A 13022-nucleotide genomic window follows, 5' to 3' on the forward strand; every position below is an offset into this window, starting at 1 on the left:
TAATCATATATTATTGGGGTGTTGTTTAATCTTTAAAATTTTGACTGTCTGTAAGACATCCTTTCTAGTCTGTACACATCACACTATCTACGTGTCTCTTATAGCTGTAAGGGCTTTCTATATGCACAAGGGATGTTGGTATAAACTACTGAACTTCCTGATCCAGAAATCCCACTTTCAGGAATTTGTCCTATGAAACTGCGTATAATAGGTGGATATTGGAAGCTACTGCCACAGAGTTTGTAAAGACAAGACACTTGAAAAAACATACATACTCACCAGTACTAGACAGACATGTATCCAGTAAACATAGTGTGTAAGTAAATTAGATGAACTGCAAGGATATTCACAACATTAAATGAAAGAAAGCAGGTTAAATAGTACATATGCAGCTTAACACAAGTTTTGTAAAAAGTAAAATGTGATTGTTATTTCATAGAATAGATAATGAGGGAAAAAAAGACTTCTGAAGCATATGTCAGGGAATTTGCTGAGTATCATTTCTGGAAAATATGTCTACATAAAATGTTTAATTTCTCTCAATATTGCATATTTTTAAATGAGATTTACATCACATTAAAAACTGCTCATCATATAAGCTGACAAGAAATATAAAAAATCTGCCTACGCTCGAGGCTACCAACTTTGTGAGAGTATCTCTAGATATCCATATATAAATGGGAAAATTTCAGAAATATTAACAATGCTTTCTCTTAGTGGTGGGATTATAGGTGATTTCCATGTCCTTAATTGTATTTTCTTGTATCTTAAATTTACTTCTTAAAAATATGGTGGTAATATCTGATAGGAATACCCCAACATTACCTCTGATAAAAATAAGTGAATAAATTATATATATATGTGTGTGTGTATTCACTTCAAAGGCCTGTTAGTGATTTGTATTGGGTCTTGTTCAATTCTGTCTTCCCAAATCTCCACATTCTCAAACTACTGAGAAAGTAAAAATATAAATTTTTAAATTATTCCACCTTGCATCTAGTAATTGTTTTATAATTATGAGCAAGGAGCCTCCCTGGTGGCGCAGTGGGTTGAGTGCCATGCTGTAAAGCTGTCCCCAGCCTCTGCAGGGCAGGTTGGATCCCTGGTCAGGCAAGGAGCAACCCACATGGCGCAGCAGACCTCTCCTGTCTCGCCCGCTGCTCCCCTCAGCAGTGTCTTCAGTCTTTCTGCCTGTTCTGCTCCCTGCTCTGTCTCTGTTCTGCTCCCTGCTCTGTCCCTCACCCTCCTGCGCCTCTGACTATACCCCAGTTCTTGTATAAATAAATCTTTAAAAAAATTGTTAAAGAAAATAATGAGCAAGTTTTATTATGATATAATGCTTGGGAACTAATAAGATTATGAGTGATAATGCAGAATTATGAATAACTGGTTAAGTCTAACAGAATTGCTTAACTAACATCACTGTTTTTTGCTATTTACATTTGAGATTACAGAATCTTCAGGTATGCAAATGTATTGCTTTTAAGAAGATTCCAATTAAAGTGTAGTCTATTTCTATTTCTTTTTTTTAAATGATGACAATGGATTTTGCATTCATAGTAGTCTTTTTTATTCATGAATCTACTCACTCATTTAATATATTTACTGCACTTAGAAACATATTGGCCAGATATGAAAGAATATGTGGTTCTGCTCACAAGCTCTAGGCATGAATGCTCTCCTGCTACCTACTCAGCTTGTGTCTCTATAAGATAACTTAAATTGAATCTTGGCTGTCTGATCCAGGAAATGGCTAATAGGATCTCCCTTCCAAGACTACAATGAGGTTAAATGAGATACAATATGCAAAGCCTTACTGAATCACTACTGTATAGTAGTATGGTAGGTGCTTAGTAAATCACCATTTTATGTATCAGATACGAACCTAGATGATGTAGAAGACAGAAATGTGATTAAGATATCACTTTGTCTTGGTGAGAGGATATGTGTGTATGAGATTCAAATGAAGAGAAAAGTGATTTCCAGCAGGGAGAATTTTATGAGGAGGTATCATTGTAGCTGGGCAGGAAAGTGGTGAGACTTGAACATGTATATGAGACTGACCATGGAGATGGCTTAGGGAAGCATGTGTTTTCCTTGAGGATGATGCAAGAACAGGCAAGGAGGCAAGTGGAGTTCCTTAGTTATCTGGTTAGGTTGGCTGAAACATGGAGGCAGGAAGGGGAGAACTCACAGATAACGTCTGAAAATATGGCAATGCCAAACATGAACCTATTTACAGCAGAACTTCCATTTTAATAGACAAAATGCTCCCTCAGATCTTGGGGACAATGAGTAGGTTAGGCATATTTGAATAATTTTACAAATATTTAATCTCCCAGGTGGTGAAAGACGCACCTTCTTTGTCCAACTCTACCACATATTAGCTGTGCAAATTTAGACAAGTTATTAATCTTTTAATTTTCAGTCCTATAAAATTGTGATAGATAGCATATGACAGGACTATTGTGAAAACTAATAGAAAAGAGTATATCCAAATAACTTATCAGAATGCTTGGCATAGGCAGGACTCAGTCAATATTAATCTTACCCCCCATGGTTACCAGCTATTCTCATTTTCCAAAGTACCTCTCCCTCCCTGCCAAACACATTTTAGAGATTATCATACCAATGGCCTTCTTGTTCATGCTCTGAGGAGTTTTAAATAAGTGTTCTCTTCTTATATGCTACTGGCCAAAGTATTTCCAGCAGGTTGAATAAGATCACAGAGCACACAGGAGGAATCAGAGATGATTGGCAGTGAAGTCCATCTTTGAGATAGGATTCATGGCCTATCTTAAAGATCCAGAGAAATATGCTTTTTTTGAGATTTCTACTGGACCATTATATCCAGTGGGAGTCAAAGATGCTGTTTCATGTACTACTGGAATGAAGATACAGCAATAATAAAACCAGATGGAGGATGTTTATCTTTTCCTTTTTAAGACTATCAATAGAGTGGAATCATTCATCTACCATATCTAACTAATCCAGAATAGATATAGCAGATGGGAGAAATTTTAGAAAGATTAATTTTGATCACAACTAAAATGGATACCAAGCAGAAAAAACTGCATGAGGATCATAATAAAAACAGACAGTGCCAAGTGATGGTCAGAACATGAAATAACCAGTGGAATCCATAGTTCTGTGTCATGAGTCAAACTCAGTAACTCACAGCTCAGTAACTGCAAAGCAGAATGTAGAAGTGAGAGAAAAATCATCCTATACATCTTCTCTTTTGTCTCTACATGAAATTTTCTGTAAAAACTATGGGAATTGTCTGAGCTCTGGAATTGGATTTTTTGGGCAGTGGGGAAGGGAAAGAAAGTAGCTGAATATAAGACCACTGTAATAACAGAGGATCCTTAAATTTCTCAGCCACTATTTGGTCACATACGTCATCACCTTGAATCTTCACAGCAATAAACTTTCCCAGTGGGGCCTCCCTGGTGGCACAGCAGGTTGGGCACAGTGCTGTGAAGCTGTCTGCAGCTAGCCAGGGAGATACCCCATCTCTTGTATGGGTGGATAAATAAATCTTAAAAAAATAAATAAACTTTCCCAGTGGATATTAGCTAAAGATTCTGGATAAGGAAAATGCACAGAGAGAATAAGGGGACACAGGTGAGAGAGTGGTCAAGCTCATCTGTGGTCAAGCGAATGCAGGTTGCTTTGACTCTGATTTATTATGCAATACTTCACTGAAGGAAAGAAGGTGCAAAACATAAAGTGAAATAAAATTTGCTAACAGTGTATACGGAATTTGTGTTCATCAGATCACTAGTTTCCTATGAGGAGCATCTAGTCACACACAACAGTCCAAGGGAATTAGCCAGTAGCAGATTATGGGCGTGGAATTTGGGTTAGAATTCTCCACCCAACTCTCCACCACCTCTACTTTACTGCCTTTGGCATCTAGGCATGGATAGGACTACGGGATGATCAACATCATCTTTTGGCTCTTCCACGCTTTTGCTTATAAGCCTGTCTGGTCTGCCATATTAGGGGGGCAGTATATTTAAGGAACCTAGAAATACCTAAGATTTATTGATAAAAAGAGCTATTTAAAAAAGAAAGGGAGGCTTAGGAAGCAGAAGGTCTCTGACTTGCACTAAAATAAGCTGTTTTTTTTCTGAAACAGTGCGCATAATAAAGGGGGAGGTATGATTAGTGATATAAACTTCAGTTTTGTGATTTGAATTTGCTGTATTTTTTTGTGTGTTCCCAAGTTTGAAGCTTACGATTAATTAGCCCTCTTCATTCTCTTGGCCCACTGGAAATTGACACAGAGGAGGAAGCAGAATTTTCCTGAAGAAATGCTCTGTAGGGTTTCTGTTCTTCAAAAGTCTAAGCTCTTATAGGACTGATGTCTAGAGAGGAATTTAAACGAGAAGCAGGCAATAGAGACATATTTCAGATGTGCTGTCATTTAAAGGAAGTAAAACACTATGACAGTTTTTGAGCACAGTGAAGGATCGTGGGTGCTTTCGGGGTGAGAGTGCTACAGTGACTTCACCTGAGGAGGGGGCAGTCTTATACTGTCAAAACACTAGTGAGGATGTAACAGTGGTACTTCAATAACAATAAATGAATTTTTAAAATAAAAATAAATAAATTAAATTAAATAAATGTATGTTTGTGGAGTAAAATATATACCTGTTACAGGTGTTTTTAAATAAATAACATTTTAATTATAAAGTCTAAACAGCATTAAGAAAATTCTGTGTTTGGTACCTCTTGGTCAGGAGCAATGCCCTTTCTTTGCACATTATCACCAGTATGTTAGGGGTTTAGGATCATACAATGTTTTTATAAAAATTTTCCCTGTAAGAGAGGAGTCTTCTTGTTTGCTTCTAATGTGCTCCATGTTGCCTTTACATCTGGTAACACCACTTTTCTGAAGTTAAAAGAGAATTTAAGGCAGTGGTTCTCAAAACAGTATGTGCATCAGAACCATCTGTGAGAGTTTTTTTTTCTGCATTTAATACTCAGGTTTTACTCCTACCCAGATTCCCTAGGCCTGGGGTAAGGCTCAGTATTCTGTGTTTGCAAGAGCTTCACAAGTGGGTTATCAGAGTTTGGAGCTACAGTTAAGACCAATCTAAATTTAGACCAATTTTTTTAAAGATCTGAATTAGCCACCAATTTTAATTGCACTATTTCTTTCAGTGCTGTATCATACAAGTATTGACCTAAAATTTTTTGACTGGATAATAAGCAACCAAAAAATGTAATACTGTGGAGTACAAATACAGAGCTGCTTTTTCAAGGACAGGTAAAAAATGCTACCCTTTATTATTTTATCAGTGATAAATAAAATCAGTGAAGAAACCAAATTTTTACAAGCAATTTTAACCAAAGATTTTTGTTCTAGAAAACAACAATGGTTCTGGGGAAAGATCCTACATGCTTTAAACGGAAGAGGAAGCAGAATTTTCCTGAAGAAAAGCTCTGTAGGGTTTCTGAGTAAGAGCAAATTCTTACTACAAGTTCCTTATACCTACAATTCCTATAATATACTCATGGCTTTAAATTTGTCATACCCTCATTAGAGGTATACTCAGCATTGTATGATTACGATATACATTGTATGTGAAACTTTGTTCAACATTCTAGGTCAAATGCTATCCTAGGGCCTGGGAAGCATCCTGATAGATGTTGCTATGAAAGCACTTGATTTCTGTGCTCAAATCATGAAGATATGCAAAAGAAAACACACTTCATTTATTTCAAAAGATTTATGATACCTGCCTAATAATCTGAGTATTTGGAAAGTTATATATTTATATTAATATTATAGACTTTTTAGAATTATTAAATTAAAAATAATTTTCTTTAATACTTAACCACTCCTTTTTACATAATCTTTACAGTTAAGCTTGGTTTTACATTGATTCTTCTTAATTTGAATCTATATATATTTTTAAAAGACATTGAAATTTGAAGGAAAATCACTAAATCAATATAAAGTCTCAGGATCTTCACTGTAAGGCAAGTGCAAATAGAGTTAAATCTAGGTTTTATTAGGCTAGCTGGAAGCTTATTTCCTCTTCATTCATTTATGAATCTTATTCCACCACTATCTTCACAACTGCAAGCAGTCCTATATTACCACATTGTCCTGGACTAGAAGTTCAGACTAGTAATAATAACAGTAAAAACAATGACAGTGATAACAATAGCTAACCTGAATACAACTTATTTTGTGCCTTACACTGTTGAAAATATTTTATACAGATTATCTCATTTAACCCTGCTAATAACCCATAGTATAAGCATAAATGGAAAAATAGGCACAAAGGGGTTAAATGGCTCATCCAAAGGAAAATAAATAATTATTATTATTATTTTTTTTTTTTTTTAATAGAGGCATGTTTTATTTATTTATTTATTTGTTTGTTTGTTTTGTTTGTACATGCACTGGGTACAGTCAGAAGCGCGGGAGGGTGAGAGAATTCACCAGAGCCAGAGCAGGGAGCAGAGCAGGCAGAAGGACCGAAGTACACTGCTGAGGGGAGCAGCGGGCGGCAGGAGAGGTCTGCGCGCCATGCGGGACCCTCCTCTGGTGGCCAGGGAGCAGCCAGGAATCGAACCGGCGCCGCAGAGGTCACCGGCAGCTTCGCAACCCAGCGCTCAACCGCTGCGCCACCAGGGAGGCCCCAAAGGAAAATAAATAAAATGTGGTCAACCCAGAGTTATTCTGACTCAAAAATCTTACTTTTAATCAATATGTTATCCTGCTTCTAGATTCTGGATTTGTCACTAAATTTCTACTTATAGGGGAAATTATAAAATCTCCATCATTGTAAATTCACAATCTGTTAAATATATATAACATGTTTCTGCCCTTTTTTTTATGGTCTTACAAGACTTAAATGAGAAATAGGGAAGAATTTGTGCAGTAGTATAGATATTTATAAGGGTTTACTAATACTCATATAAATTCAAAGTAAGACCTCACATAATTGGCTTTGAAATCTCTGGCTATCACATTTATTTAAGATGTTTATTTCTGCCCTCATCCCCGTCTCAAGATGGTAAATGAGACTTTATGAAAGATCAGGGAGAAATAAAACATTAAAAAAAATTACACTCCACTGGATCTGTTGACAGCATTTCCATTAGGATGCAGCCTATGTATAAAAGGACTCACAGTGCTATACTTCAAGGTTAGGATGAGGGTTGATATTTAAATGTTTCTACATAGAGGCCATACACTCACTGGAAGTGCTATGTTCTTTTGGTGAGAACAAAAATGTTCATTAAGGGAATTATATGGGGTCTTTTTCTAGTTGGAATGACAGGCATTAAGAACTAACCCATGCGACTCCCACCCCTGCTGGTACTGCCCAATCCAGTAAATCTCTCTTTTTCTTGAGAAAGGCTGACTGCCTCTCATGAACATGGAAGTGTTACGAGGAGAAGGCAATGAGGTAAAACTTCAAATCTACCTTTAAGGATGAAAGAAAAATCAGAGATTAACAAACCACAAAGAAAATGCTGAAAATCTTAAAATTAATAATGGCATCCATGCATGCAGCAAAAAGAGCCAGCTTCAGGATGTGGCTTGAATCCTGGTTCTGTTATATATACCAGCTCTAAGACATTTAACAGCATGGTCAAGGACATTGATTTTGGAGTCACACCGGCTGTACAGATCCCAGCTTTGGTAATTCCTGGATCCCCAATGCCTCATCAACATGACACTTGGTTGCCTTAGACAATGGCACATTTAACATTTCCAGAAACAAGCTCTTGATGTTTGTCCCCTACCTGTCCTTCCATAGTCGTTCCCTTCTTAGCATTGACAGCTCCATTCTGCTGCTGCTCAGGCCACAGAACCTTGGGTCAGTCTCCCTGCAGTTTAAAGATATTACTCTATTATCTTCTGACTTGCATTCATGCTGACAAGAAATTTATTTTTATTACATTCCTTTCTTTACAATGTCTTGGATTGGTTGAGATTCTTAGACAAATATGATCCTAATTTTCATAAAATGTTAAAATTTTAGCTATTGGTAGCACAGATAATTAGAATTTTTTCAGTCTTTGTAATTCATTCAGACAGGCTCTATAGTTATACATTAAAGTTTGTAATTCTTTCTCTGAAGAGTTTATTGTGACAATAAATCTTCATTTCAGATACTATCATGCATTACTTATTGCTTCATTTGGGTTTATTTCATATAGCTCTCATTTCTCATATCTTCATTCACATTTCATTTCCACTTTTCTTAGAGACTGATCACATTTGTTACAGTTTTTTTTTTAACTCCCCTTCTGTCAGTTCTTTGTAAATGTCATTCACGTGTATCTTTATGTTGGTTGGTTTTTCCCTTGACTTGGGGTCATATTTTTCTATGGAAGGGCAAACAGGTGACAAATATCAAGAGTTTCTTTATGGAAATGTTAAATGTGTGATGTCTATAACACAACCAAGTGAAATATTGATTAGGGAGTAGGGATCAGGACATTTATCTTAAAGAAACATAAAATTCAGAAATGGGGTCAAACTATACAAGCATTATCTACAATAAGAAAATCCTAGAAATAACCTATATATCCAAAAATGGGAAAGCAGGAAAGTAAATTATAGGTCCTCTATATTATACAGCTACCAAAAATATGATTTTGTGACTATTTAATGATTTGAGAAAATATTCAAGATATAATGTTAAATTTATCTATTTATTTATTTTAAAGGTTGTATGTATGCACACAAGAACCAGGGTACAGTCCAGAGGTACAGGGGGTGAGATGATTCATAGAGGTAATGTAGGGAGAAGGAAGATTGACTGGAATACATTGCTAGGGGAGAAGTGGGTGAGACAGGAGAGGTCTGCTGTGCCCTGTGGGTCAACTCCCTGGCCAGGGATCAAGCTCATGCTGCAGTAGCTACACATTGCTTCATAATGCTGATGCTTAACCCCTTGCACTACCATGGAGGCCCCCTATAATGTTAAATTTAAAAAGTGAAAACAAATCAGCCTTACTGTATAAAGACAGTATGTTCCAAACTTTATAAATAAACAGAAAGAAACCTAAAGGAAATACATCTATTATTAATAATGGTTACCTCTCTGTGGTATGACAGTAATTTTTATTAGTTTTACTTTATATTTTATAACTTTTCTACAAGTATATATTACTTTTATAACTAAGGAAATAAAATGATATAAGTAGAATTTGTTGGAAAGAAAACATTAAAGAGGTATATAAGGCAATAAAAAGTAAGAAATAGATATAAAGATTGGAAAGGATGTCTGGGGAAATGTATGAAGGCAGTATTTTAACATTTTTACCCAGATAGATTTTGATTTATTATATAGATAATGAAATTACCTGAAAGCCAAAATTACTCAAAACTTTGAAATTTATGCCTATAATATTTAAGAATACACACCTTTGGAATAAAATAATGCATCCTACAATTTTCTTAACTTATGTTGCCAATTATTATTAATATTAATATAATAACTTCACCATAGCAGTCAATGATATAGAAGATGAAAGTCACTGAGGAATTTCAATTCTATCATAGATAATTTTCAAAGTATACACCCACATGTAGAAAATTAGAAATCAGCTATTTCTCTCTATTATTTCTTAATTGACATATGGATGTAAAAATAAACTCCTAGAAATGGAAGTCATGTCTACTCTCATGAGAAATAACGTATACCTTTTTCAGAGCCACACAAATATAGTGTAGGTAATAATAGTAGTCAACTGTCAAAGGTGAGGATGGGGGGGGGTCAATTAATAAAAATTCTTCACTGCCCACCATTAATCCTGTTTTGTCTCAACCAACCTTGAAGGTCAAAGATGAACTCCTATAAAAATGGAATACTGCACTGATTTAATAATTACCCATTTGAATTTTATATCTGTAAATAGCTATAGATGCGCTATAACCATCTTGCATAAAGTTATAAGGCCTAGTGTTGTTGTGTGTTTATACCTGGTTAATTTATGAGGAAATGATGACTATTTATAAAAGATCATCCAAAGACCCTCATTATTATTTCATTTTTGCTAACATTCAATTCATTTTCCTGACAGGAAATAGCAGCTTAACATGTTTTCTAATACATATTTGGATATATTACTTTAATTAAAACTTGTCAATGTCCACATTAGCATACCCACTCTCTACATTTCTAATAGGATAGTTCTGTCAATCAAGCCTCGTGGCTTGCATAAATAAACATAAATAGTTATATGGAGTCACCATCAATAAAGAGAAAACTCCCCTTGAGGCTTCCACTTAATGGCCGATCCTCCATCTGTCTCACTACTTTTCCCTCACTCCCTCTTTCCCATTATTACACTTTGATTCAAAAGCACCAGGCTCCATTTGGGATAAATTAGGCCTGCAGTAAAGGGCAAAACAGATCACTCAAGGGACACTGCTGATACATCTTTGATTTGGTTGTTTTATAATGCACTTGATAAAAGCTGTGACGTGTCAATGCCATGTTTTACAGATTTTTTTTTTTAGGGCAAAGCAACACAGTGATAATTTTTGTGAGTTATTATTAATAAAAAGGAGCAGAATCAATAAATTATCCGTAGGATAACTATATAGTAACAGAAGTTGGGTTGATAAAATTTGTTTTTATATTTGGTTACAATGAATCCAATATTATATTATCAATACAGATGGTACCTGATATATTCTAACTTCTCTGCAAGACAAGAACACTACGTGTGTGTGTGTGTGTGTGTATGCAGATTATAATTGAGCAGCAACATAATATTGTCAGCTACATTTCTATTCCTCTATGGAGGAATTTCTATTCCATGGAGGAATAGAAATGTTTACCAAAATATAATTTTATTATTGGAGTAGTTCATCTAGAATCCTTTTTCTAAATATACCAATAATATTTAACAATTATCTAAAGCTTATCTTTGTAAGCATTTTACATGTATTAATTCAGTTTATTGTTCCAATAAGTCTACAAGTTGAAAAGTATTATTCTTTTCTTTTTATAAATGAGGCAACTGAAGCAAAGGGCAGTCAAGGTCACATAGGTAGGGAGTGGTCAAAGTGCGACCCTGAGCAAAGTAGTTCCAAGGCCTGTGCTCCTTTCTCATTCTACCACACTAGTCCTAATTCTAAGCAGGCCCAGTTGTCTGAATAGAGCATACACAGTTCTTTCCTACTACACTTGGTTAAAGGCATGTGTGAAAAAAATTTCTTTTTCTGTGTCAGAAGATGAAACCTCCACCTCATCTAGAAATGGTTTCAAGTCATTAAATAGAAGTTTAAAAGGTGGTAAGAAAATGTCCACAATTTACTTTGATAGAAGGTGTCAAATCCTTTGAATGTGTCTCCTCAATGGAGATCAAAAACCTTGAACCATAAGGGTTCAACCATAAAGGACTGTTTCCATAATGTAAAATGAATAACTGACAGGTTTGCGTCATTTACTCAGGGCTTCTCAAACTTAGGTGCTTGTATATTGGGAGTTTGTGGTATCTCCAGGGATGGAGTATCTCCAGAAAAACCTTCTGATGTGACACATTTAATATAGGATTTTGGATAAAAGTATTTTTTCATAATCAAAATATTTCTACATTAAAGTGACAAATATAAGATTTTGGGGCCTCCCCTGGTGGCGCAGCGGTTGAGCGCTGGGCTGCGAGGCTGCCCGCAACCTCTGCAGCGCCGGTTCGTTCCTGGCCGCAGGCGAGGGTCCCATAAAAAAAAAAAAAAAAAATGCATGTTTCATGGCTGAACAGGAAGTTTCATTTTCTACCCCAGATCCCAAGGAGAGCAATTTCATTTTCAAAGACCTCAGGGAATGTGAGGAATGTGAGTTGAAACATGTGAGAAACAGAGGTTTGGCCTCTAACTAGACTGATCCACAAAGTTAAACACCAAGGTAAAAGCAATCATGTATGCTGATTAGTGGCAAATACGTATTGGGGCAAATACAAATGCTATTCCTAAGTGATTACCCCATGGGTGATCAAAAGTATAGAAAAGGTAAGTAGTAAAATAGCCTGAGTAAAGCAGGCCTGGCCCTGCTGTAGAGCTGGTCACTGACTCTAGCTCCAAAATATATTCCAGATTCCTCCATTGCTCTTTTCCACTGCTAGCCCTTCTTCATTCTGTCAGAATCTCGCCCCTCATTTCTTAAATGATTCTACTATTTCTGTATGCAGCAGTCAGAGTGGTATGTCTTAAATATAAATTGGATTATTTCATTCTCCTGGTTAGTGCTCTTTAGTGAATTCTCAATGCACTTAAGATGAAACCTACACCTCTATGCCATTTCCTAAAATGTTCTAAGTCATCTGGCTCCTGACTCCTTCCACCTAATTTTCTGCTAGATTCCCATTAATTCATCTCTTCCAGCAAAGCAGGACTTCCTTATATTCCTGGAACACACGAAATTTTTTCCTGCTTGAGCAACCATAGATTTGCTATTCTTTCTTCCTAGAATATTCTTTCCGATTGTTATATTGCCACTTCTCTTTATTTAGGTCTAAGCTCATATGCTATCTCTTCAGAGAGACATTCTCTGATATCCTATTTTAATACTATTCTTTCCCCACAAAACTGTTTATCATGTTATCCCTATTATTTTCTTATCACTAAATGAACTTAGCTCACTTAACACACTAGAATGTAAACTTGTCTGATTTGTTCATCACCCTGATTTTGTTGCTAATAAGTTGCTTAGCACAGAGTGGAAACTGAATACCCACTAAATGAACAAACCAATGAAAAAAAGAGACAACTGGAATACATTTCAGACACCATGACTATTTAGTTAGTGTTCTATAATTTGAGGAGAATGGAGTGGAGACAGACTCTAGTCCTGTGGGCTCATGTCTATTTAGTAACAAGGGAGTCATATTAGAGAGTGTCAGAGTCACAACTGGAGTGGTCCTTGACGGCCTCTGGAGATAAGAAATCTTTCTTGAAATTTTATTTAGCTTATTTTATGCTTTTTGATCAACTGAATTATGTGACCAAATGCTGTGTAGAACTGATCAGAAAGACA

General features: G+C 35.8%; 1 protein-coding gene across 3 annotated transcripts in view; it reads right to left on the minus strand.

Moving 5' to 3' along the window:
* Positions 1–13022, minus strand: part of LOC119255682 (disks large homolog 2) — an 811058-nt gene that overhangs the window by 475797 nt on the left and 322239 nt on the right. The window contains exon 9 of one of the 3 annotated variants that reach the window (XM_054699569.1): positions 7777–7860. The exons of the other annotated variants lie outside the window; for them this stretch is intronic. Within the exon in view, the coding sequence (XP_054555544.1) occupies positions 7777–7860 (84 nt within the window). The remainder of the gene's footprint in view (positions 1–7776; positions 7861–13022) is intronic. 3 annotated transcript variants of the gene reach the window in all.

This window comes from Talpa occidentalis, unplaced genomic scaffold (genome assembly GCF_014898055.3).
Source record: "Talpa occidentalis isolate TD23 unplaced genomic scaffold, MPIMG_talOcc4v2.1 talOcc4.3, whole genome shotgun sequence".
NCBI lineage: Eukaryota > Metazoa > Chordata > Mammalia > Eulipotyphla > Talpidae > Talpa > Talpa occidentalis.